The following is a 21843-nucleotide window of genomic DNA, read 5'->3' as shown; positions in this document are numbered from 1 at the left end:
ATCTTGGATCACTTAAAATGAAAAGATGTAGAGTCCTAAGCTTTGAGCTTGAGCCAATTCTTTGTCCTTCGAATTTTGAGGGATCCACTTTTCTCATCCATGCCATGCCAATCACTGAGATTTCCTGAAATGTTTATCTTTAAGTAGCATTAGCTCAATGAGTTATATGTTGTTAGGAATTACCAAAACCACCCAGTGATAGTTGCACTTTCAAAGATGAAGAATAGTTCGGAAGAACCGAGGAGCGTCCCCAACTTGAAGACCGGTTCAGGGGGCTACTAACGGTATCCTGGACTGGGGGTACTCACCATGTCATCTCCCGACCAAGTGGATCAGGCCGAGGACCCTCATGGCGGTTCACTAATGGGCCACTTCAGGAAGCCCATGACGAATACAAGGAAGACTCCACAAGACTTGGCGCCCAAGCCGAGGACTCTCCTAAACCCTACTCGTCTGATGTATTATACAAACTGAGGCCAGGCTAGTCAATAGGGCAACTCGTATTCATTAGAACAATCTCGTGGTAGATACATGTACTCTGTACTACACCCCATATCAATACAATCAAAAGGAGGACGTAGGGTATTATCTCTTCGAGAGAGCCCGAACCTGAGTAAAATCGTGTGTCCGTGTTACCATCGCTCCAAGATGCCTAGCTTAGGACCCCTACTATGAGGTACGTCGGATTTAGAACCGACAACCGGCTACTCCTCCCGTCGTCGCCGCTCCAACAGGTCCCCGCCGCCCTCACCACGGGCATTTGCTATCGCGTCGCCGACCACCCCGCAACGTAGACATCTGCCGGCGCTATTGGCACACAGCGATGACATTGCCGTGGGTAGGTGCTCACCTCCCCAACAATTGGCATCTCTCCGCGGATTGCGTGCCAATCCCACCAATGCAGGTGAGCGACCGCGCCCACCTGCCACCAGATCTGCTCTACGACCGCAGGTACGCCATTGATTCGTCGTTGTGGGATACGTGGTTCCGCGGCGAGCACGACCTGCGACGGCAGTCATTTTTTGCCAGTCGTCCTTTGAGCACGCGCCGCCCGCGTACTGTTTGTGCTGACAGCCGCCTGAAATGCGCGGGTGTAGGCGTGTGCACGGCGTCACGCCGGCGCCATCTCCGTCCCTATCCCCGCCACCTATACCTCCCATGACCGAGGAGGAGGGGGTTGAGCTCATGAGGCGGGTCATGGAGGACTCCATGAACACCCACGACGAGCGCCAATGGGAGGGCCTCGAAACCCAGTTGACCCTCTCTGCTGTCGGCGACGTCACCATCCCTGAGCTGGACATGGTTGTCGGTGTCAAAACCGGTGGATCTCGGGTAGGGAGTCCCGAACTATGCGTCTAAGGCGGATGGTAACAGGAGGCGGGGGACACAATGTTTACCTAGGTTCGGGCCCTCTCGATGGAGGTAATACCCTACTTCCTGCTTGATTGATCTTGATGATATGAGTATTACAAGAGTTGATCTACCACGAGATCGGAGAGGCTAAACCCTAGAAGCTAGCCTATGGTATGATTGTTGTTGTCCTACGGACTAAACCCTCCGGTTTATATAGACACCGGAGGGGCTAGGCTTACACAGAGTCGGTTACAAGGGAGGAGATCTACATATCCGAATCGCCAAGCTTGCCTTCCACGCAAAGGAGAGTCCCATCTGGACACGGGACGAAGTCTTCAATCTTGTATCTTCATAGTCCAACAGTCTGGCCAAAGTATATAGTCCGGCTGTCCGAGGATCCCCTAATCCAGGACTCCCTCAGTAGCCCCCGAACCAGGCTTCAATGACAATGAGTCCGGCGTGTAGATTGTCTTCGGCATTGCAAGGCGGGTTCTCCTCCAAATCCTGAGTACATGTCGTAACGAGTTGTGTCTGGCCTCCCATGAATGTTGCACTCCTCGGCTTCTGTGCCTTAATAATGGCTATCTTCCACGTGTCGAGCGAATGCGAGAGGTCGGGGTGTTTTTACATTTACCACCCTAACCAGGTAGATGAATCGTCTATTTAAACAGTAGGGGATCTTCAGATCTAGATCACACCACCTTCCCATAGCGAGTATCCATCGGAGCATGCCCGGAAAAATCCATCCCATCATGGCCGGCCATCGCAGCTCCTCCTCTCGCCCTCGTAGCCCTAAGCTAGGTAGTTGGGAGAAGTGTTCTATTCCCCATAGCCAACTAGTAGAGTTGCAGACCCAGGGGTTTCTCCCTCCTGCGTACATGGTCCCCGTCCGAGCCGGACTAGCCACTTATAATGGCGGGGAGCAAGCGGAAAGCTTTCCCAACCCATCCACGGGGGAGCGGGTATGCCTCATCCCTTATTTATTGAGGGGACTAGGATTTCCAATCCATCCATTCCTCCATGGGCTCCTGGAGTTCTATGGCCTCCAGCTACATAACTTTACTCCCGCCTCCATATTACACATCGCAGGCTATGTTGCCCTTTGCGAGCTGTTTCTGGGCTGCGAAGCTCATTTCGAGCTATGGCAGAGGCTATTCTGCCTTGTGCCCCGTACACAGAAGGGGTCAATATTTCAAGTGGGCGGAGCCGAAATATGGCGCATCGCCGGGACCGGATACCTGTCCGGTACTCCGAAGAAGACATCCGAAGACTGGCCTTTGGAGTGGTTTTATATGGAGGACGTTCCCCTCCCAGACCCTAGTCGGATGGGCCTTCCTGAGTTCAACAATGCCCCTTTGAAGAAACGTCGTAGCTGGCGCCCTCAGAGCCCCCAGGAGGAACATAACAGAGAAGTCCTTTACCTGATGAGCCAGATAAAGACACTGGCCAAATCAGGACTGACAATAATCGAGGTTATGTCAATCTGTATAACGCGGGGGATGCAGCCACTTCAACATCGGGGACAGCCCATGTGGCACTTCAATGGAGAAGACGATGCCACCCGCTGCGGCCGTAAAGGTCCGGACACCGCCGCCGCTCTGGCGAAAATATTGTCCGATTTATATAAGGGAGAGGAAGAGGAGTTCATCCGTATTAAGCCGCGGGATGGATTCTCCATGTACAACCCCCCAAACTGGGTGAGCTGCTGCTTTTTACTCCAAGCCTTCCCGCTTTCTTTGTCATAAATATTTACCCTGCTATTTCATAGCAGGGACTACGAAAAGTTGTGAGGGAGATTCACAGCCCATCTCCATAGCTAGAGGACCCTGATCGGGCCCTCGATCCCGGACTCAAAGAAGATCCGGACATATTCGTGGAGCTCATCGACAGGATGTTTTATCAGTTAAGCTGCGATGGTGCCTTGGTGGCTATCACCGCCGATTATCCTGGATTGCTCCCTGCATCGCATGTAAGTAAAACCGGAGTCCCAACTTCCGAGAAGGATCCCCTTTTTCGCACTTCACCCACCGCACACGTATGGTGTCTTGTAGGGAAGGCCCTCGGGATGCCATGCCGAACCCGCAGTGACTCACCAACAAGGGGCACCAAAACTAGGTAGGCTTAAAAGGAAGGCGTTCAGGACTGAGATGCCGTCGCAGAGGTATGAAAAAGAACCCTGCTCCGTGGTTATTGTCTTTAAAATATAATAACGTCTGTGGTTAAAACCAGGAAAAATGCTCGATGGACCGTATCCGGGGAGCATGTCGGCCATGCCTCCACCAGACGGGCTCCGGAGCCGGACTTGGAGGCAGATGCTAACGTGGGGACAACGTCGGATATTCCTCCTACTGAGGATGCGGATAGGTTGTCCGCTACAAATTCCGAAGTGGAGAGTTCCATGAAGCACAGGCGTCGCCGGGCCGTACTCCGCGACCCCGCTTTTCTGAAGAGGCGTTTGATGCCTTCAATTCGGGGGACGCGTACATCCGAGCTTCTCAAAATGGTCTTGCCAGATCCATGGACCAGTATGTAAATGATATACGGGTAAGAAAATCTGATAATTATATATACCAGTAGCCCCTGAGACTTGAAACAGTTGGCACAACTCATTTAAGGATCATTATTTGCATAGGTTCTTACCGAGAAGAATACCCAGTTGTCTAAAGAGCTGGAGGAGTGCAAAGCCCAGCTATGGGCCGAAGTGGCCAAAATGGAGGAGTCCAAGAAGGCCCCATCTGGTAACACTTGTTCCTATCGAAAAGAACGATATACCAGTTAATATTTGGCTTGCATGCTAATCTAATCAATAGATTCTGTAGATGATCCCGGAGTGAATCCGGAGGAGCAACATGCTCAACGACAACTGAAGGCTGGCGAGCGTGTGCTTACACAAGTTAGGCGGGAGAAAAACGATCTCCAAGATGCCAATACCCGACTGGATGTTGAACTGAAAGATGTTCGGGCCCAGTTGGCTGACTCCATAAAGGAGAATAAAAGGCTTCGACGCGGCATTTTCAGTAAGTGCTTGAGCGAACTTCTATAGAGTTCGGCGAAGAAACCAGCAAACAGAGCTATATATGTAGGTATGCTGACGGTCCGTCCCGGAGAGGAGATGCCTGGGTCTACGGGAGATCTTCTGCCAGAGCTCTCACAACTGCACGAACAAGTTCGGCAGGTGATGCAGGACCTTGCCCAGGCCTTGTGGCCATCCGCCTCCCTGCCAGGAGGCATGGGGAGCTTGTAGAGATACTCAAGGGAGCACGGCGGCGCTTCCGATTATGGAATATATCTGCCTGTCGACAAGGTGCAAGGGAAGCCTGGGCCATGGTGAAGACTCGATATACCAAGGCTGACCCGAACCATATGGCCGAGGTCAGACATGTAGGGCCTGACAGGAAAGAGATCCCCGTCAGCTTGGTGTATGACCAGGTGAAATTAGCCGTAAAGTATTCCCAACAGGATTGTAGGCCAGACAACCTGTTGGATGGTATAGAAGAAGAATTTAGTCAGTCTAAGTGACTGTGTACTTTGAGTGACATATATTGTCCCTAGCTGGATTGTAAATCATTTGTCATGGCGGACCTTTTCGCTTCGACCTCCGGACCCGACAGTCCGGAGTGTATCCAAATGCCCGCTCAGTTATGTAAAAACCGGGGTACGCGTGGAAACCAGGCGTAGGGGTCATAAGTTCTTGAACAGACAAGTACCCAACTAGTTATGTTATGTTACATGGATAGTAAGAAACATCTTCCAGGGAGAATAGTTTCGTTAAGGGTTCCTTTCCCTGCGACAAGAGACGCAGGATATAAACATCTGGGGGTATGTATTCCAATAAGTAAAAAAGCACCCTTTGTTCGCTGACCGAATATTCCCTTAAGAATGCTAGCTTTCGGCTTCACCCAGTCTAAGGTACATGTCCGGCTGACCCGGCAGTAACAATCACATAGGTGCTTCCCTTATGCCCTAGCCGAATTAACGGGAACATAGGGCATAAACACAAGAGCCAGGCAACCCAGCTTGGCCAAAACTTAAGTCATATCAATGCATATAATGGCGAAGAAAATGGTGCATGTGTAAAAATAACACATGTGCGGCAGGCATAGAGCCCGGATTATAATTATATTAAGTTTCTATATAAGAATCCCCCAGGTATAATGAGCGCGCTTAGTGCGTACAAATTGTGCAGTCAAGGCACGTTTTAACCTTTGAAGGCCGCGAAGAAAAAGAAGAAAGACAGAAAAATATAGATACGGAGGTAAGGAGACGAACATAGAGTCCGGTGCTAGGCGTAGAACCTTGGGAGTCTGGCCGCGTTCCATGGGTTTGGCTCGAGTCAATTGTCCGATGCATCCCGCAGACGGTACGCTCCACCGGTCAAAACTTTGTTAATAACAAAGGGACCTTCCCATTTGGGTTTGAGCTTGTCCTTTTTCTTCTCTAGTAGGCATAGAATGAGTTCACCAACATTATAAGTTTTGGCCCGTACTTCTCTGCTTTGATATCATCGAGCATGTTGTTGATAGAATGCGGATCGGGCTTTTGCCACGTCACGCTCCTCCTCCAGGGCGTCCAAATTGTCCTGCCGATCTAGCTCGGCTTCTTTCTCTTCGTACATGCGCACGCGAGTTGATTCATGAATGATGTCGTAGGGCAGTACCGCCTCTGCGTCATACACCATAAAGAAAGGTGTGTATCCGGTAGTGCAATTTGGCATGGTCCGCAGCCCCCGTAGTACGAAGTCGAGCTCCTCGACCCAGTGCGTATCTGATTCCTTCAAGGACCGCACTAGTCTGGGTTTAATGTCACTCATTATAAGACTATTTTCTCGTTCGACTTGACCGTTGGTTTGAGGGTGATAGACGGATGCATAATCGAGCTTAATGCCCATGTTGCCGCACCAAGTTTTTACCTCACCGGGTGTAAAGTTCGAGCCATTATCGGTGATGATACTGTGGGGGACACCGTATCGGTGTACAACCCCAGATATGAAATCTATCACTGGTCCGGATTCGGCCGTTTTAACTGGTTTGGCCTCTATCCATTTGGTGAATTTATCCACCATGACCAATAGGTACTTTTTCTTATGGCTTCCTACTTTAAGGGGTCCGACCATATCAAGCCCCCAGACCACGAAGGGCCAAGTAATGGGGATTGTTTGGAGAGCGGTAGGTGGCATATGGCTTTGGTTTGTAAAGAGCTGGCAACCGACGCAATGTTGAATGAGGTCATGTGCATCTGCTCGAGCTGTCAGCCAGTAGAAACCTGTATGGAAGGCCTTACTTACAAGGGCCCGAGCTGCGTCGTGATGGCCGTCGAGTCCAGCATGAATTTCTGCCAAAAGTTGTCGTTCTTCCTCGTCGGAGATGCACCTTTGCAGTACTCTAGTAGTGCATTTCTTATAAAGCTCTCCCTCGTGGACCTTGTAGGCTTTAGACCGCCGCACAATGCAACATGCCTCGTTTTGGTCCTCAGGGAGTTCGTGCCTACTTAGGTAAGCCAAGAGGGGTTCTGTCCACGGGGCGATGACAGCCATAATCACGTGGGCCGAAGGTGTTATCTCGGTGGCGGAGCCTCCGATTACTTCAGAGTGTTCGGGGTCTGGTGTTGTGGCCGGATCCGGACTATTGTTGCCGGTCTCCCCTTCCCACACCACGGATGGCTTAAATAGCCTTTCCAAGAAGATATTAGGTGGGACAGGGTCGCGCTTAGCGCCGATTCGGGCGAGGATATCCGCCGCTTGATTGTTTTCTCGGACCATATGGTGGAATTCGAGCCCCTCAAATCGAGCTGGCATTTTGAGGATGGCATTGCGATAAGCCGCCATTTTTGGGTCCTTGGCATCAAAATGTCCATTTATTTGAGATATTGCGAGGTTCGAATCCCTACGCACCTCTAGGCATTGAATGCCCATGGAGACTGCCATCCGGAGACCATGCAACAGGGCCTCACATTCGGCTGAGTTGTTGGAGTCTGTGTATAATATTTGGATATTTGGAGTATGTATTGGACTGTATCTCCGGTTGGGGATGTCAAGACGACGCCTGCTCCCAGACCCGCCAGCATTTAGAGTCGTCGAAGTGCATGATCCAATTGGAGTATGTGTCATATTCATTAGGGAGTTCGGCTTCTGTCCATTCAGCGATGAAATCGGCCATTACTTGTGACTTAATGGCTCACCGTGGTTTGTATGATATGTCGAATGGGAGGATCTCAATAGCCCATTTAGCAATCCGGCCCATGGCATCGCGATTTTTTATAATGTTGTTGAGTGGAAATCGGAGGCCACCGTAATTGAACACTCTTGAAAGTAGTGTCGTAGTTTTCAGGATGCCATGAAGACTGTGTATGCTATCTTTTGATAATGTGGATACCGGGATTTGCATGGAGTGAGGACGGTAGATACGTAGTATACCGGCTTTTGAAGCGGGAACTTATGTCTGTCCGTTTCTCGTTCGACGATGAGCACTACGCTTACAACCTGGTGTGTTGCCGCTATATATAACAGCATTGGTTCGCCGATATTTGGCGCGGCCAAGATTGGGTTGCTGGCCAAGGCAGCTTTTATTTCTTCCAATCCGGCCGTAGCCGCGTCCGTCCACTCGAAGTGTTCGGTGTGCCGAAGAAGGTGATAAAGAGGTAATGCATTTTCTCCCAATCGGGAGATAAAGCGGCTTAAGGCAGCCACGCATCCAGTTAATTTCTGGATTTTCTTGAGGTTTGTTGGGATAGCCAACTGTGTCAGAGTTTGGATTTTAGCCGGATTCGCTTCAATTCCTCTGTTGGAAACGATGAAGCCCAAGAGCTTTCCGGAGGATACGCCGAAAACGCATTTTTCCGGATTGAGCTTAATGTCATATGTTTGGAGATTGTCGAACGTGAGCCTCAAGTCGTCTATGAAAGATTCGATGTGTCTGGTTTTAATTACCACATCGTCTATGTATGCCTCCACTGTTTTGCCGATTTGTGCTTCCAGGCATGTCTCAATCATGCGTTGATAGGTCGCACCGGCGTTTTTGAGCCCGAAAGGCATGGTGTTGAAACAGAAGGGGCCGTATGGAGTAATGAATGCCGTTGCGGCTTGATCGGGCTCTGCCATCTTGATTTGATGGTATCCGGAGTATGCGTCGAGAAAACACAACGAGTCGTCTCCCGCGGTAGCGTCGATAATTTGATCGATGCGGGGGAGGGGGAAGGGATCCTTGGGGCAGGCCTTGTTAAGGTCCTTAAAATCGACACATAGGCGCCAGGATTTGTCCTTCTTTGGTACCATCACCATGTTTGCTAGCCAGTCCGGGTGTTTTATTTCTCTAATGAATCCGGCCTCGAGTAACTTGGCTAGTTCTTCTCCCATGGCTTGCCTCTTGGGTTCGGAGAAACGCCGAAGAGTTTGCTTGACCGGCTTGTATCCCTTTAGAATGTTTAGGCTATGCTCGGCCAGCCTGTGTGGGATGCCTGGCATATCTGAAGGATGCCAGGCGAAGATGTCCCAATTCTCGCGTAAGAACTCCCGCAGTGCGGCGTCTATTGTGGGGTTCAGATGTGCCCCGATGGATGCTGTTTTTGTAGGGTCCGTTGGATGGACCCGGAATTTGACTATTTAGTCCGCCGGTTTAAAGAGGTGGACTTGGGTCTTTTGTCGAGTATCACGTCATCCCTGTCCACTATAGAGCACAGCGCAGTTAGTTCTTTGGTCGCGAGGGCTTTAGATAACGCTTCGAGGGCCAAGCAGCGGTTTTATTTTCGGCGCGGAGTGCTATGTCCGGATCACTAGCTAGAGTGATGATTCCATTGGGTCCGGGCATCTTGAGCTTCATTTACCCGTAATGGGGTATAGCTTGGAAGATGGTGAATGCCTCTCGCCCTAGAAGGGCGTGGTATCCGCTACTAAACGGGGCTACTTGGAATGTGATTTCTTCGGACCTGTAATTCTCCGGCGTGCCGAATACCACATCTAGTGTGATTTTTCCCGCACATCGTGCCTCCCGACTAGGGATGATTCCTCTTAAGGTCGCGCTGCTTTGCTCAATGCGGCTCTTGTCTATTTCCATTTTTCTAAGAGTCTCCTCACAGATGAGGTTTAATCCACTGCCGCCGTCCATGAGTACTTTAGTAAGCCGGAAGCCGTCCACAATTGGACTAAGGACCAAAGCGGCAGGAGCTCGGGCTGTGCGGAATTGAGGTTCGTCACTGGCATTGAAGGTTATGGCCGTGTCATTCCATGGATTTATTGTTGCAACGTGGCAGACTTCGGCGAGGCTGCGAAGTGCCCGCTTGCGCCTGTTGTTTGAGGCGAAATTCTCGAAGACTATTAGTACTGTATTGTTATTTTCTGCGGGAGGGTGCTCTGCGGTATTGTTGACGAGGAGATCCTCGCCACTCCTGGCCACCTGCCGGAGTATCCAACATGCTCTAAGGCTGTGTGTTGGCATGGTATCCGATGTACTGTGAATTTTGCATGGCCCATTGAGCCATCCCTCCAATACGGTTCCGTGCCCTGTAGTTGGTTTTGGCTTCTTTGTAATTGGATTGGGTGACTTACGAGAGTACACCCTTTTAGTTCGGACAGAGGGTTTAGTTAGAGCCGAAGGATCCCAGAATCGTGTTTGGTTTTTCCAAGTGCTTTCCATCGCACAGTACTTCCGTACTATGGACGCCAAGTCAGCGAAGTGTGTTATATCATGGCGACTTATGGCGTTGAGGATTCCCTTGTCCGTGCAATTTTGCAAAAGAATGAAATTGCGTCTTCCTCGCGACAGTCCTTCACCTTGCTTATTGCAAGGAGGAATCAGGCCCAATAGTGATGTACTATCTCTTGGGGCTCTTGTCTAATATGGGAAAGATCACTTACGTGAGGGTGGGTGGGTAGATTTAAGTCCAAACCCTGACCCGGTCTGAGGCCCAAAGGATTTTTCGAGCTTGGTAGCTCGGGCTTTGGGACGTTGCCCAACGATACTAGCCCGTTGTTCGATTCCAGGTTCGAAGCTTGGGCCATGTCCTCCCGTAGACGGGTATCCGTCTTGGAGAGCTCGGGAATCCGGACATAGTTTGTCCTCAAAATAGAGGAAGAATCACTGCATCGCTCCTCCACCACCGCTATCTGATGGGTAACCGGCGGAGAGTTAATCTCCCTTTGGTCGGGTTTAAGCCTGATCCGATCATAGTCCGTAGCGACTCCCAAGGCGGCGATGCGATCCAAGAGCTTGTTCAAAGAAGAGGGCTCCATTGGATCCATCTGCTCGGTGAATCCCGAGCCGACGTGGAGGCTGTTTTTGATGACCCGAGAAGTCATCGTCGGTGCGACGGTCGACGGGGCGGTCATGACGAAGCCACCTAATCGGAGAGTTTGGCCTACAGCCAGGGATCCCCCAGAGGTAACGTTGTCCCTGACAACGAGACGAGCCACCAGGCCTTATCGTGACGGCATAGTGGAACTCTCAATGAAAGCATCAATGTCGGTGTCAAAACCGGCGGATCTTGGATAGGGGGTCCCGAACTGTGCGTCTAAGGCGGATGGTAACAGGGGGCGGGGGACACAATGTTTACCCAGGTTCAGGCCCTCTCGATGGAGGTAATACCCTACTTCCTGCTTGATTGATCTTGATGATATGAGTATTACAAGAGTTGATCTACCACGATATCAGAGAGGCTAAACCCTAGAAGGTAGCCTATGGTATGATTGTTGTTGTCCTACAGACTAAACCGTCCTGTTTATATAGACACCGGAGGGGCTAGGGTTACGCAGAGTCGGTTACAAGGGAGGAGATCTACATATCCGAATCGCCAAGCTTGCCTTCCATGCAAAGGAGAGTCCCATCCGGACATGGGACGAAGTCTTCAATCTTATATCTTCATAGCCCAACAGTCCGGCCAAAGTATATAGTCCGGCTGTCCGAGGACCCCCTAATCCAAGACTCCCTCAATGGCCGTCAAGGAGGAGATGCAGGATGAGGTGGTGGAGGAGCTACCCATCACCGCGTGGAACCCGCGCTTTGTGGGCCAGCGGTGCAGCTGGTCGTCCACGGCGCCGGAGATGACCGACGCGGTGGGTGTCGGGCCATGGTCACCTACGCCGCTGCGGTCATCAGAGCACGAGCAGGAGCCATAGGAGGAGGTGGTGCAGGCACCTCCGGTCTGGCAGGGGCCGCCAGCCCACCTCTGGCAGCCACCTCCATATGTCAACCTCACCAGCTACTAAGGACGACGACAACCGGCGATGGGCCTGATCTAATTCAATTTATGTCTTTTAAGTTTGTTTAATTAAGAACTATGTTGAACTTGGCTACTATGGACGTGTGGACATGTGGATGTTTATATTAATGTTCTAAAATTATTTGCAAGTTTATTTGGGTTTATTTTGGGTCAAAATTCAAGTCCAAATAAACAAACAATTTGGGATGCGGTGGACCGGTTGGGCGCACCGACGGCCGCACGACCGCAAGCAGACGGGCATGTCCGTTTCTGCTAAACCGGGTGAAATCCGGACAAAACGGACTTCCGTTTGGGGTCGTGCGTTCGACGGGCGTGTCCGTTTCTGCCAGACCGGACGAAATCCAGACAAAACGGACTTCCGTTTGGGGTCGTGCATTGGAGCTGCCCTAATAATTACTTTTGATGTTGCTTATATTGCCTTATAGTTGTTGAATGGTACTCCCTCCATTCCTAAATATAAGTCTTTTTAGAGATTCTAACAAGTGACTATATACAAAGCAAAATGAGTGAATCTACACTTTAAAATATGTCTACATACATCCGTATGTTGTAGTCCATTTAAAATGTCTAAAAAGACTTATATATTTTTTTAGAACGAAGGCTCAAGTCGAGTCCGGCTTTGAATTAACAAAGCCATCAACCGACCAGGATTACATCAACCGCCAAATTACAAAAACAGAACAAAGAAACAGCTAAAAGGATACAGAGTGTTGTGCAAGCAGCTAATAGGCTTCCTACCATCTACAAGCAAAGATGAAGAAACTTAAGAACAGGGCCGGCTTGAAGACAATGAAGCCCTCCACTGAGAGCAATCCACCCCATCGAGACACCAGCAAGCCTTGAGGAGATCCAACTAGCCTGTCAGGGTAACGCTGACAGCTCCATAGACTCCGACCGAACCGTTGACAACCTCCTACATCTCCGAAGGGGCTCCCTAGCCCCTCGCCTGGCTCGAGGTGCCGATCCATCGGACGATGCAAACGCTCTCCCAAGAGCAAAGGTGTACAACCGACGTCATTGCCGCCCGGAAAGCCTGACCAGGGCACCACCAACTCGTGTCGCCGAGCTCCACAAAGGCAAACATGGTACTGAGAGGGAACCAACACCCAAGGAGAAGCAAAAAAGCACGGCGGGGTTGCTGATGACATCGCAATGATGGTGGGAAGTCACTAAACTTGGAGAAGAACCTCCAAGACACCACCAACTCCAACCATGTCGCCGTCGGACGCCCACCAACCAGATCGAACTTGCCACCACCCCATGCTCACCGAAGGCGGCACCTCCATGAAGGTGGCGGCGCCGCGAGCGACGCTGCCGCCTAATCCAGAGGGATTTGGGTTTTCACCCCGGTTTACGAGCAGGGGAGCGAGGCAGAAGGGGGAAAGGGGGCACCTTGACGGCGCCTACAAGTAGGAGACGGCGCCCGCAGGCGTCGCCGTCGTCGTGGCCGGCATAGCCAGCCGTGGATTTCTCCAGGCCCTACATCTCCCCCACCCCTGTCACAGACGCGGCGCCGGCGACCTAGGCCAGCCGGAAACTAGATCTGACAGGGCCGAACAGGTTGGGGGCGGAGGCGTCAGATCCGGGGCGGGCGCCCCCGCGGCCACCACGCCTCACAGCCACCACCCGCCGCCACCTTGCCACCCGCGTGACCAAGGGGGGCGACCAGCACCAGCGACGACCGCCACCTGAAGACATCAACGCACCACCACCCGAGGCCGCCGCCCCGGCTCCAAAGCCCCTTGCGCGAAGCAGGCGGACAAATCCTCGCCACCACCCTCACCGACGAACGCGCGGCTTTTCGGCGACCCCATCCGGTGGTGGCAAGGGAGAGGGGAAGGGGGGAGGGGGGCTGGCGGCGGCTAGGGTTATCGCCGCCCGAGTCGCCCCTGCGGGAGCGACCAAAAGACTTATATTTAAGAACGGAGGGAGTAAATTTTAGCATGCTCCCTTTTACCTCCCCTTTTCACATGATAATAGATCCAAGCCACTGATTTGATTTAGTCATTTAGTGCTCTAAGCACACAATAAAACGTTTATGTGTCACAAAAATTACACGGTGGTAAAATGTTTTTGATGCAAAACCAAATGATGTATTTTCTTTCGACAATATCAATATTATAAATATTTCCCATTTGACTAAAACTTTTGATACCATCCATTAGTTAACTCCTTCACTGGTGCATGCTAATTTGCATTGATTTTCATATATGGTCAAGGATCCCAGTTGAGATAAAAGGCGAGGAGCACTAGCCATATTACCTTGAGAACTAGAGCTCTGTGTCCTTATTACACTCGTTGCACTCAACCTACACGAATAACAAACGTTGATACACAAGACAGTTTGCTTAACTTCTTCCACAGCGTTACAACACACACGGCATATATGTATAGACAGATACGACTTGCAGCAGCGGCAAGAACAGCGACAGACAACAACAGCGCCGCAGCATCCTGCGACCTTGCGTTTTATTACTGCAAAATTGATCTCCACTGCATTAACGATAGCTGCGGTAGACAGGGGTGTACATGCAGCTCTCCGCATATTTCTCCAGATCTCTCGGCCGCGGCAGGCGAGTCGCCAAGCCTGCAAAAAAAAGTTAGCAATGTCAAGCACAGGTATTCCATGAGGCCTGAAGGGGGGCAAGGGTGTCGGAGAACATACCAAGTTCGTAGGCTTTTGCAGCCACGCTAGCAGCAATGAGGGCAGATATCTTTCTGATGTTGGTGAAGGGTGGAAAGATGGATCCCTTGTCGAAGTTCTCCTGAGTGGCCTGTGCAGCTAGTGTTTCCGCTGTTTGAACACATGAAACATTGATAAGCATTCCATAATATTGTTAATATTTTTGAGGAAATGCTTGGCATACTGGCAGGCAATCATGGATAACATGTTCGTGAGAGGCACTTACAGGCAGCAAGAAGCATGTCCTCATGTACGCGGATTGCTCCAGAAATCACAACACCAAGGCCAAATCCAGGGAAAATGTAAGCATTGTTTGCCTGTTGTGCATAGCCCAGACAATCAGGTATGAAGAACATTTATTTTGACTAAGCAGGACTTTATATCAGCAAGATTGCCCCGCATTGGAAAAGAGTAAAAGAAAAATACCTGGCCAGGCACGCGAATCTTTCCATCATACTCCACAGGGTCAAACGGACTTCCACTGGCAAACACTGCACGACCCTGCAAATATGCAGATGCATTTGCATCTTTTAGTGAACCCTTCTTGTGCCAATTATGATGAACTAGCTATGAAGATATACAAGTATAAGAAGAAAGCAAACATGGATGTCTTTCATTAAGCTCTGTTGCATTTCATATGGTACAGGATAGCACAATAATTAAATGAGTTAACATCAAATGTTTTGACTTCGACAAATTTGCAGCCAGCTCTGTGTGTATGTTGGCAAACTAACCTGGGTCCATTTGTATGCTTCTTCAGCAGTACATTCAGAGTGCGATGTTGGATTTGACAATGAGAAGATGACAGGTCTCTGCATTTACAATTTTAGATCAGAAGTTATTCAACTGTCTCACTGATCCCGGAAAGTTACAACTTGAACAACAACAATGTTCAAAATTCAAATTACCTCGTTGAAAGAAGCCATAGCTTCAATAACTTCCTTAGTGAAAGCCCTGCCTACTCCAGATGTTCCGATCAGCACCGTAGGTCTGATGGACTACAGAGATAATAGAAGAACTTTAGGAGATACAATAAAATATAACCTTAACAGAACAATTTCCAGTGAAAGCATCAGTACTAATTGAATTGAATTCTTAAATGCACATAAAGAATGACTACCTTGATGGCATCTAACAAGGTTGTCACAGGTTCGCGCTCATGTGCCCAAGATGTCTTGAATGGCTGAAGGGAGTTTTTTCTGGAACTAACGATCAAACCCTACATATATAATAGAATAAAATTGTGTCAGTCTGTCAGCTGCAGTGTTCAAAATCAATATCGTACATATAACTTTCTTTGCCTCCATACCTTCGAATCCACCAGAAAAACCTTCTTGCGGCACTCTTCAATTGGAGCATTTGTCTATAAATTAATCAAAAACCAGCATGATTTAGCTGTAGCATTGATATTAAAACTATATACGCCACATTGACATTTTGAAAGCCTGAGCCAGTTACCTGTTTTGAAATCTCAAGAGCAATGAGTTCTGCAATACCAGTTCCAGCCTGCAGTAAAATGCACCGTCAGATGTGTTCCAGATAATGCATTATAATTTAACAGTTCAGCAAAAATTACACCGTGAGGAGTTTTGACTAACCTCACCAGCACCAAGGAACAAATAGGTGTGCTCTGCTAGGGTTCCACCAACAACCTTCAGCGAAGATAACAGACCTGCAAGGACCACAGATGCTGTTCCCTGCAATCAACACATTTTATATCAGCACAGAAGGCAACAAACTGAAATGTATAGCGAATTAGAGATACTGAAGAACAGAACAAGGGTAGCACGTGATAAAACTGAAACAAGTAGTTCACCAACCTGGATATCATCATTGAAAACAAGATGACTCTTGCTATATTTCGCAAGCAAATCAAACGCATTGTGATTGGCAAAGTCTTCAAACTGGCACAAAGGAAATCCAGTATTATTGTGATAATAAGTCAAAATGATCACCATGTAACATGCAATTTACTAGGTGTCTGAACTGACCTGGATGAGAACCTTTTCACCATATATTTGTTTAACAGCATCCATGAACTCTTCCATGAGCTCATGATACTCCTGCCATCAAGGACAATGCACAGATCAGATTTTAAGTGCTGGTTATTTTGATAACGTCTTGGTTCTTCAAGCAAAGTTTGCACATGTGCATACCTCTCCAGTAGCACGTCTTTGCCGAAGCCCGATGTAGAACTCATCATTGAGCAATCGCTCATTGTTAGTACCAACATCAATTGTAATAGGCAAGCACTGCAAAGTGAACATTAAAAAGATTGAAGTTATTTGATTGTTTTTGCAGCTTGTTGATAACAAATATACTGGGATAACTAAAGAAGACTAAAACATATGTAAATACTTACAGCTGATGGGCGAACTCCTCCAAGGGCAGTGTACAGAGAAAGTTTGCCAACAGGAATTCCCATTCCCTATAGGATATCATTTCAACAATATATAAGCACAGTTCCTGAAGTAAGAAGCTAATTAGACAAGCATACCTGACAACCCAAATCTCCAAGCCCCAAAATGCGCTCACCATCAGTGACTACAATCACTTGAATGTTCCTCTCAGGCCAGTTCCTTAGCACGTCAATGACCTTGCCCCTACAGTACACCTCCAATCAGTCCCAATGATGAACACAATACATAATTCTTGCAAGTTTGATAAAAAAAGCTGGGCAAACATACTTGTCTCTCAAGCTGACATACAGACCCTGTGGGCGCCTAAATATGCTCCCATACTTCTGGCAGGCCTCACCTACAGTTGGTGTATAAACCACAGGGAGCAGCTCCTCCACGTTATCAATTAGAAGCTTATAGAAAAGCCTCTCATTTCTCTCCTGAAATCACACAACATTGTGCAAATTTTTGCAATCAATAAATCATTTTAACTGCAACAAATTGACTACGTAGGTGCTGTGTGGGTTTTATCAGATCTTCAACAAGGAATTCGCTGCATTACATAGCTAATCTTCTTACAAGAACGAATCTATAGTTCATAGAATCAACATGACTAATTGTGCTACCTGAAGGTCCATCATGGCCACATAGCGCTGCAACGGGACCTTGTACTGTCGAAGGTTATGCATGATCTTCTTCACCTGCATACACATTAAGAAAACCTTAGGAAAAAGAAGACCAGAATGATTTACAGCTTATATTGGCTAGTGATGGTTGCACATACTTGGAGATCCTGGGAGACAACTCCTGGAGGAAGAAGGCCACGCAAGTAGTGCGCGTCCCGCTCCCTCTCGGTAAAGGCCAGTCCCTTGTTGTGATGCGGATCTCTCAGAAGTGTATAACCACTGTGGAACAAAAGGTCTATTAGCATTCGATTTAACATAGTGACCAAAATATATTCAGTCCACTGCACCGAATCATGGCCGTTCATTGGCATGAAGCTATCTTAGAAGTTACAACCAAATAAACATTTTACGGCAGTAAAGTTTTATCAAATTCTCATGGTCAATTGGGTGCTTGACTTTCCTTGCTGAAGTTACCGTTCTATGATTGCTTTTAGCTAACTATAACAAAATTACATGCTATCGTTTACCATACGGCTGTCGATTCAGTATCAATTTGCAGTCAAATTTCGCTGTCAGGGGCAGTGGAGAAAACAAGACACACAAATATTGTTGTGGGCCAGATTATCTTTTTTGCCAGATTAGAATATACTCCAGCCACAAGAAAGCAAAAAATAGAAGAAAACAACCAATTCTGTTTTGCTCAACTACTAACAACCTACCTAAAATCCGCCCAGCGGTAACCCAGATCCGCTTTAAAGTATAACAAATTTCTCTCACTGTAGTGAAACTAGAATTGTAAAAGTAATATTACTTGAAATTTTAACGTGACTAGCTGGACGACTCCAACAACACCGGGTGACCCATACTGGGTGCGAGGAAACAACAAAAGTCAGCTGAACTGGGCTGCACCAGCAGGAGAAAGGGACAGTTACTTTCCGCTGCCGAGCGCCCCACACACGGAAATCTACTGCCCGTTTCAGATTTGTTTCGGGTGATGCAAGCAAACGAGACACGCATACTGACTTCTAGGCACGTCAAAGTTCTGAAATGGACTAAAATATTAGTAGTATAAGCTTAGGCAAGGCAACACGCGGAGGAAACCGTGAACTAGCGAACCCAAATGGATGGATCCCCCGCCCGGATCGACCCATCGAAACGTCCGCCTCACCCAGATCCAGCGATCCGATCCGATCCGCGCCGCTCACCTCGCGACGGAGAAGGCCCATGGCGTGACGGGCAGCTCCTCCGTGGCCCTGTCCTCGCCGTACTTGTCCTCCACGCCGCCGCCCGCCGCGGCCACCTCCTTCTCGGCGGCCACCTCCTTCTCGGCCTCCGCGGTCTCGGCGGCCGACTCCATCGCCACCGCCTCGACCCTCTTGGGCTGCGCCGCGCGGACCGTCACCGCCGCGGCCCTCCTCCGCACCTCCAAGCAGCTCGTGCATCCGTCGCCGCGGGCCCCCGCGCCGCCTCCGCGCTTCCACTGCAGCGTCAGGCAAAACACAAACAAACGAAGCTTACTTCCTCGTACAAACGTCAGGAGCACCGTAAACACAGCGCAATCACGCGACTCGGAGCGGAAGCGAGCGGCGAGGCGGGAGGCGCCGGAGCGGGAGCGGGACGGGCGAGCGAGAGCGCGGGGACGGCCGTACCAGGGAGGCGGCGGGGGACGCGGCGGCGGCGGTGCGCGCGGACAGCATGGCTGCGAGTTCCGCGGGGAGCTCCAACGCGCGGTCGGGGTGGGTGGGTGAGTCGAGTCGGTTGCGCGCTTGCGTCCTCGGCCCGGAGCCCCTGCGCGCGAGTGAGCGTGGAGGAGGCTGGGGGGAGGTGGGAATGGGACGGGGACGAGAGGGAGGTGGAGGAGGCGGGGGGGCTATAAAATGGGGCGACGGGCCGAGGGCGCTTTGTATTTGGGGCCGGTGGGCGGGCGGCACGCACCTGCGACGGCGGCGGAAAATACTTTAATTCGCCGCGGTGATTTTCGCACGCCGCTTCGATCTGCCTCCCGTCTTACAGTGGTCGATGGATGGTGACCAGCCGGCGACGTACGGGGGTACCTTTTTCCAGCCAGAAATGTAACGAGAAATTTCATTAAAATGACGTATAATTGGTTGGCTTTCCGGAAATGATGTGCTACGTTCCAGTGGCGGAAACTGTCACATTCATGTTAAACTAGAGCTAACACAGATGTGTCATTTTGTCCAATTTTTCACATGAGTACACTCTAATGCCTCTGTCCTGATTTTTTATGACGGAGTATAATTGTTTATGACCTGCATAAACAGTTTGTTAGGCAGATGTATGATTAATCTTTGACCTCAAATATGATGGGGGCTAGTACATGTAAAAGTATACAAACTGAGCATGCAACAAATGTATTATTTTATTTGTTTACAAAAAATATTTAAATTGACTATAATAAAAAAAAGTTCTAGCAAAAATGTGATGAGAAATTTGATAAAATTGACACATACTCCGTATTTGTTTGGCTTCATGAAAACGATACACCATTTGTGTCACTTACATATATGGACATGGTCCTTGTGCCAATGACATAAAGTGTGAGCGAAGTGTGTCGTTTTGTCCAATATTTTACTTGACTATACCTCACTAGTACACGTAAAAGTATCTAAATTGAGCATATGCAACAATACTATTATTTTTATTTATTTACAAAAAATGTGTTATGTTTATTTTACTACTATTAGCTAGCATAAAGTGATAAATTGTATATTCGAAATACATTTTTTTGTTAACAAGCATGATCAACTATATATACTTATAAAAGCACGAGTTTGATGAATTCAAATGATCTCACTCATTCAACCACCTATATCCAACGATCCATGTTGCTCCAATGATGTATCGAGTTCGTCACCGCCAATGTGGGTATGTTAATTGCAATTGTATGAAAACAAAATTAATTGCATTAATGGTAGTTAATATTGAAATCACATTATTTTCAATTATTTAGAAAAAATATTAATTGTATTAATGGTAATCAATATTGGAAATAGCACTAGTTGTTGCATTGAGGCCTCAATGCACAGGTGTTTACTCCCTCCGTCCGCGAATAAGTGTACATTTAGCTTTTGTTTTAAGTCAAAGATTTAAAACTTTGACCACTTTCTAGGAAAAAGTAAAAGCATTGATGACACCAAATTAGTATCACTAGATTCATCTTGAAATGTACTCTGATAATATATCAATTTGATGTCATATATGTTACTACTATTTTCTAGAAAATTGGTCAAAATTTTAAAACTTTAACTTAGAACAAAAGCTAGATGTACATTCGCGTACGAAGGAAGTAGACAGGAGTTCAAGTGCATTAAAGAGTTTAGCAACTAAAGTCTCCAATACATATGTGCTTAGCTTGTTGTTGCTAACTTCATATTTAATTATTTAGCAACTAATGTACTATTTGACTATAGTCATAAACGTATGAGTTTGATGAATCCAAAAAACTCACTCGTTCAACCACCTATGTCCTCTTGGGCTACACGGCGTGCAAGTATTGCCAATGAAAATTTAATCCTATCGCGCATACAACCGAGGAGCATGCTTAGGAGATAGATTACGATATTACCACTAGACTCGTAGTCCCTTGCAGCGGAAAGAAGAGTCGCAGCAGCGCATGACCAAGGTCATCTCCTCCTCATCGATCTCCCTCGAGCAGCCGGATGTCAGATCCCTCGAAGAGGCTCGTCGGAGCATCACTAGCACACTACCTCTATTGGTATCCACGGGTGCAAGAGGAACACCGTGTGGCAGACTGCTATGTTTGATCGCTTAGCTGGGGTTCCGAGTAGAGGTGACTAGTTGCAACACATGCAAATCCCTAATGACGGCACTGAAGCGATCAATCGAAAAGGTTTGCCGCACCTCTACTATATATAGGCATCCACCGCAGGCTCATCACATGGGCCCCGCATGGATCCAAAAGCCCAAAGTCTGCTCGGCTCGTATCCAAGTCCTGGTTGGATCTCATCCGGCAAGCGAAGTCCGATCCGGCCTCACATGTATCTTTCCCTTAAGCGTGTGTCCCCTTCGTTTCCCGTCCACACGCGAGTCGAATCGCATCTGGCTCGGCCAGTCAGTGATGGCTTCTACCAAAGTGTGCCGATTCCAAGTGTGTGATGAAGCCGGCTGGACAAACTTGTACAACACATATTGCTTTCGTTCTTTTTGCCTCGCGGTATATGTTGCCAGGCTCAAGGTGATTAGGTCATTCTTATATCAGCCCGACCTCTTTCTCGTTCCAGTGATGCCGACCACAAAATTGGATTATCCTAGAATCCTCATCACAAGGTTATACTTATCCAAATCAAATCACACGAGGGGATCAGCGTATATATCTCTAGTCAGAGGGGTAAATCCCATCTTGCTCGACCATGTCTGACGACATGTATGTAGGCAAGCCTGAAATCAACCTTTATAACTACTTGCTCACAGACTAGCCTTTGGTCAGCCCAAAGTAGGTCGGTCACCATCTTCAATCCATGTGTCGACCTTAGGTCTATGACTCAGAACACATGTCGTACTAGAGACTAACACATGACCACATCTTGTTGCA

General features: G+C 48.5%; 1 protein-coding gene across 1 annotated transcript; it reads right to left on the bottom strand.

Moving 5' to 3' along the window:
* Positions 1-13740: 13740 nt before the first annotated feature.
* On the bottom strand, positions 13741-19151 carry LOC123060387 (NADP-dependent malic enzyme, chloroplastic). The gene is made up of 20 exons (XM_044483085.1): positions 18920-19151; positions 18476-18750; positions 17429-17549; positions 17271-17345; positions 16933-17084; positions 16743-16848; positions 16608-16673; positions 16402-16497; positions 16237-16308; positions 16066-16149; positions 15844-15942; positions 15704-15751; positions 15555-15608; positions 15366-15464; positions 15154-15243; positions 14980-15057; positions 14672-14746; positions 14472-14562; positions 14228-14356; positions 13741-14149 (listed from the first exon to the last, which is right to left on the bottom strand). Exons 1-20 carry the CDS (start codon positions 18965-18967, stop codon positions 14061-14063), a joined length of 1947 nt encoding a protein of 648 aa, XP_044339020.1. The 5' UTR covers positions 18968-19151; the 3' UTR covers positions 13741-14060.
* Positions 19152-21843: the final 2692 nt, after the last annotated feature.

The sequence above is a fragment of the Triticum aestivum genome, chromosome 3A (genome assembly GCF_018294505.1).
Source record: "Triticum aestivum cultivar Chinese Spring chromosome 3A, IWGSC CS RefSeq v2.1, whole genome shotgun sequence".
NCBI lineage: Eukaryota > Viridiplantae > Streptophyta > Magnoliopsida > Poales > Poaceae > Triticum > Triticum aestivum.
This window is presented reverse-complemented; position numbering and strand designations above follow the sequence as displayed.

Excerpts from the sequence above, each read along its gene's own strand:
- LOC123060387 (XM_044483085.1), bottom strand. The coding sequence starts at position 18,967 with ATGCTGTCCGCGCGCACCGCCGCCGCCGCGTCCCCCGCCGCCTCCCTG. Across the intron at positions 17,085-17,270 it reads TGGCCATGATGGACCTTCAG|GAGAGAAATGAGAGGCTTTT; the intron begins GTAGCACAATTA and ends GTGTGATTTCAG. Across the intron at positions 16,498-16,607 it reads GAGGAGTTCGCCCATCAGCT|TGCTTGCCTATTACAATTGA; the intron begins GTAAGTATTTAC and ends TTCACTTTGCAG.